General features: G+C 33.1%; 1 protein-coding gene across 1 annotated transcript in view; it reads right to left on the bottom strand.

Annotated features, from left to right (window-relative positions):
• Positions 1-5241, bottom strand: part of LOC109378125 (ecotropic viral integration site 5 protein homolog) — a gene marked incomplete at its 5' end in the record, with an annotated part of 99176 nt that extends 93935 nt beyond the window's left edge. Inside the window, 2 exons of the mRNA XM_019634586.1 lie at positions 4133-4207; positions 5017-5241. Of these exons, the coding sequence (XP_019490131.1) occupies positions 4133-4207; positions 5017-5241 (300 nt within the window). The remainder of the gene's footprint in view (positions 1-4132; positions 4208-5016) is intronic.
• Positions 5242-5606: the final 365 nt, after the last annotated feature.

Here is a 5606-nt window from a genome sequence, read left to right as displayed (position 1 = left end):
AAAAAAAAAAGGTACTAAGAACTTGATCATCTGCAGAGCTGTGAATGGTAGTACAGTAAACATCATCCTACAAAGGGCTGCTATAAGCAAAAAAAAAAGTAAAATACTGATAATTCAAGGACGAAGGATGTCACTTCATTTCTGAATCTATAAAATGATAGAATTTAATTTCTAAAATAATTTCCAGCTATATTTCTAATTAGGAGACCTCTATAAGAACTAATATCTATAAACAAAACAATGGATAAAAATAAATGAAAATATATAAAGGAGACCTCTTTATTATAGTACTTGGAAAGTCATAGAATCTGATTTTTTAAATTCTGTTAACCCATGCTGAGTGCCCTTTGGGATAAGAGGAAGAACTCCAACAAAGAATATGAATACCTTAACTTGCTTTTCCTTCTTTTTTCGCACATCTTCCCATTCATTAACGATTCTTCCCCAAAGTATCCAAGAATCTTCTTCAAGGTGGCTGAGATTGCTCGAGGCTGATGAGCTTGATACAAGGGAGGAACCACTGTTTCTTCTTGACCCATTTACAGATCTTAAAGACTTACTGTCCGTCTCTAACAATCTAAAACATAATTAAAAATTGCTCAAGAGCTAATCTCACAGTGAGACTAGATGAAGTAATGATACTTACAGCTTTATTACAGCAATTTAGCCATAGGTGTAAAATATGCATAATTTCAACAATGCTTGGTAAGCATCTATAAAATTACTGCTGCATTTTTTTTATCTAAGCACACCAATTTCAAATTTTGAAATTGCAAATTACGTTGAATATTTTAGTGCTATTAGACCAATCATGATTTTCCTTCGTCTCCACTAAAAATTCAAGTTAGGAGAAATCTGGTGAGAAAAGTAGTTGGGAAGGCTTCAGGAAAAAGAAAACTGTACTTGGAAGAAGTATAAATTCTACGGCAGAACAAGTCCTATCACGTTTACAATGTGTTCAGGACTAAAAAAGTAAGGCAGAGCTATTCTAATTAAATAAATCCCTTATCTTTTTTCATTTTACTTCACTCATTTGCCCGAAATGAAAAGTGTTTTGTTTGGCCCATGCAGTGTTTGTGTAAAAAAACTGAACAATTACTAATATTAAAATAGGAAAATTTCATTTATTTGTTTATATATGCATACATTTACATTTATTTGCAATTCTGGATTCTCTTGTAAAATAAAAAGATAGAGCAAACCAGGCCCATATTCCTGCACGGGAACAATGGTGTAGCTGAACAGAAGCTTTTGAATCTACTCAATCTCCATAATCTCTACTCTCTCTCAAAAACTCAGGCCAACTAACAGCTGTTATTCACTAGTGGGCCTGCACTGTTAAATTCGGACCTCTCCACTCATAAGGTCCTGTTGGCTTTGAGTTTGCAACCCTGTTTTAGGCCTCTTCCTTATCTGTGGGAAAGATGGGTTAGGATAATTTTAGAGACCCATTCCAAGACTCACCACAACATCAAATCTATTATTTCTTTCACATACACAAGGCTAGAAAGATTGGAAAATGTGACTCTGTCATTATAAAGATATAAATTATGTCATTTAAATAAGGGTCCTAAAACTTCTATTCGTGTATTTAACATGGCTACTACTTATTTCCAGTAACTCCTTCAAAAAGTGATGTGCTTAGGCTACAAGAAATGCTCCCAACACTAATTTATGATATATTAAAAACTAATAAAGAAAAAAAGCCATCTGAGTCAAATCCTACTTAGCAGATTACAGAAAAAAATACCCTTTGTGAGCCAGATTTTTATCACTAAAAACATTTAGCTCAGTGCAAAGAAGATTAAATACTGACTAAACTGAAATAAAATCAAAACTGCATAACAAAAAACCTTCAAATCCTAGATATGTTATATGCAATAACACAATAATATAAATTGAACAATTACTATCCTTATTCATGGGATAATTTAATATGTTTTCATGGCAAAAATAATTTAAGTAAAATGACCCAAATATTGCTAGAAACAAAAATTTACAAAGCAGCCAAATTAAGGATGAACTATTGCCATAAATATTCTTTATTAGAAAAGTATAATTAATGATGATGTTTTACTTTAAGTACTTTTCCCCATATATTATTTCAGTAAATCCATAATGTATCTTATAGAAAAGTTAGTGCACATATGTAAGTAATTTTATGTATGATTCTAAACCCTAAGAATTCTAAATGGAATAGAGAAACAAACTTTACTAAAAAATTGAACCTACGTTCTTCATTTCACTTAATTATTCATTGAATGCTTGCTATGTGCCAAATAATTAAATTGCATCACTATCATCAACAGAGAGACATGCAGTTAAATAAAATACAATGATATTTCCTAAGCTAAACATAAGTGTGAGATATAATGGACGTACAGATGAAAAAATGCCTAGAGAGAAGGCATTTAGAGTCAGGAAGGTCTCAGACTGCCAAATTGTAACTTTCAGGATAATCAGGAAATGCCAAGTGAATTCATGGATTGGTTAGAGAAAAGGGTTAGCAGTTCACCTTCAGAGGAAATTGAAATAATATATACAAATATACAAAACTGTGAGAAATATTTACAAATGAAATAGTCCAACTAAAGACATCACATTATTTAAAGATATTGTCCCTTCAGCAAGAAAGCAAAAAACGAACAATAACAAAAAAGTTACTGTCCCTGNAAGTGTGATGGCCCCTTAGGCTTCCTAGAGAGCTAGGTCAGCTGCTATAAGATTCCCTCAAGTAGGGAAAAACTGCTCTCTAGATGCTCAATAGAGATAACTACTAAACAGTAATTTTGGAGCCAATATGAAAGCAAAAGGAATAGAATTGTGACAAAAATCACTGGATTGATAATAGGGATGTTTGAGGTCAACAGTGAAAGGCCTACCAATCTAACCAATTACAAATTAGGAAAATCACAATTTTCTTAAAGAACTATACCTCAACATTAACATATCTAGGATTTTAAAAAGTTATAACTTAATGTCACCTAGAAATGGACAAGTATCCTGCAACAACTGGGAACAGTTCTTATGTTACAACACAATGTAAAAATCAGTCATTTTTATTATAAAACAGTATCTCTGATATCAGGTTTTTGCCACTCAGAAAAGAAGCATGTATATATTCCTGACAGTTACAGAGCTTTAAAACTTGGTGGAACCACTGGGAAATTGAAGCAAATCATCAGGGAAACAGTTTGCTTTTATCTACCATGACATGTGATCTTGGGCAAGTCACTGAACTTTTATTGCAGTCTACTATATTGCCAAACACCATGCTAGGCTTTTACATATATTATCTCATATAACCCTCACCATGAACCTGAAAGTGAATAGTATTACCTAATTAAGGCCCATAGAGAGAGGTTAAATAATCTAACCCTAGTTCATAGAACTCAGTGCAGAGCTAAGATGCAAAAACCAGCCTGTATGATTCAAATCAAATTATCGCCAAGGTTTCTTTTCAGGTGATATTTTAGTTTGAGACTAAATATAGAGCATGATGGACTTTGAAAACAAATTTTAACAAGGCTGAAGAGATAACACTATATGCCATTTCCCTTCAAAGCTATGATTGTCCTGTCTCTGATATGTGAAAACATCCTATTCAAACCCACTCCAAAATAAGTCACTGCCAATGAACATACATATTGTATCCCTGGGACAGTAAAAGTGACTGAGTACCACTATTTCAGTGTCCAGAACAAGCCCTCAGCTTGTCACCATGACAAACAAAATTCCTGTATAAATTTCCAAAGACACTCTACAACATTAATAAGATTTTATACCAACACTTTAATCACGTCCTCCTTGGTTGGGAAATAATTACTCATTAAATATTGACATATAAATTAAGATTTAAAAGTAGTTACAGGCTTTAGAAAATATTATGGTCCAAATGTAGACACCAAGAAGCTGAAATTTCATTTAGCAGCAGGATATTATTGTATATTATTTTCAACACTTTTAATCTTTTAAAGTGCAAACTTTAAATATATTTAAATATTTCTATTTAAATTTTGTCTAGACAAAAATATCTAATATCCATTTATATTTAATAAAAACAAGGACGTTTTTTAAATTCTCCAGCCCAAATTTAATAAGGAAGCTAATTGGACATTTGACCCTAACTTACCTGCATAAGCAACAATCCAACTATGAAAGCACTTCCTTGACAGTAACCAACCTCACGATCCACTAAAGAATATGCCTAAAAAGTAAAAAATATTGTTCAAAATACTTTAACACAATATATTATACCTTCTCTAAAAATCTAAAAATAGCGAAACAGGTAAATTACAAAGACAATTTATTTTTTATAAAAGCTCTTCCTTGCTTGTTGTAGGTTTTATCCTATAAATATTTTAAAAGCAAATGATTTAATACATAAGATAATCTTTTGGCAATTTCCCAATTAGAAACTGACTGCTCCTAAGGACAAGAAAATAAAGGAATTTGGACTTAAGAAAGTAACAACTTAAAAATCATTTAAAATGTATACCTGATAAAGATAAAATCAGAGAAGGCTAAGGTAAAAAGCACTGGCAAAACTGAAATGGTTTAACAAGAAATTAATATTTCACAGAGCTAGCTGGAAGAGAAAGGAACTATGGGAAGGGAAAACGAAATACTGAAGAAAAATTTACAGTGGTACACACTTCCAAGGACTAAGAGCTCTTAACAACACTGACCATACACAGCAAGTAGAAAAATTTGCTCCCAGATTGTGAAACTCATAAGTGAATTATTCATTTTCATAGAGGATCTCTCAATGTATAGTGATTTATAGGTTGTTCGATTTTGGCCAACTTATACCAAACAATATGATGAATCTTCTAATAAGTTCTCCAAGCCAGACAGTCACGTAGCATCAGAAATAAAGCAAAAATTATGCTAAAGCCAAATTTATTGCCAAAGCAAGTGATTATTGGGGTGAGAATTCGTGCTTCATAGTGGGAAATATAATTTCAGCCTTCTGAGAATTCATTTCATTTCAAAAAATGAGTAAGTAGAACTTACCTTCATTACATTAAATAAAACTTCCTGTCCAAGGCTATCTTTTTCCTTAAAAAAATTATGTTCAGGGTAAGTTCTAGCAATGTCCCTTCGGATCAATTTTTCACAAGGCGAAGTCATTTTCAGGAGTTCTGAATACTGATCCTTAATTGGCATGCTTTGTGCACTGCATAAAAGTTGCCAAACTATTGCTCTAAAGTGGTGGGGTATCCCTTTACGAACAAGTTCCTAAAAATAAAAATAAAAGTAAAATTTAAAAAACGAATTATTTAAGTCTCCTACCTTGGAAGCCAAAGACGACTTATTGGGGGTTGAAGTGAAGTGGAAGACTTTATCAAATTTATAATTCCCAAAGGTACTTTTATAAAAAAGATTAGGGAATCTTATGGTTAAAGGGCTAAGATTTGGCCCTTGGGTGTATCCTGTTCTGGGGAAGCTACAATGTTATGTATACATTCTTGTCATCTCACTCAGAGTATGGCCTCAAAAGGTACTAAGAACTGCTCCTCCTCCTCCCGGAGCCCAGCGCGACGCGCCAGCCCTGCGGCCGAGCTTTTGCGCGCTGCGGTTCGGGGTTTGGGGCGCACCCGGGG

This window comes from Hipposideros armiger, unplaced genomic scaffold, assembly GCF_001890085.2.
Source record: "Hipposideros armiger isolate ML-2016 unplaced genomic scaffold, ASM189008v1 scaffold_1758, whole genome shotgun sequence".
NCBI classification, from domain to species: Eukaryota; Metazoa; Chordata; class Mammalia; order Chiroptera; family Hipposideridae; genus Hipposideros; species Hipposideros armiger.
Note: the sequence above shows the minus strand (reverse complement) of the source record. Positions and strands in the feature narration are given on the sequence as shown.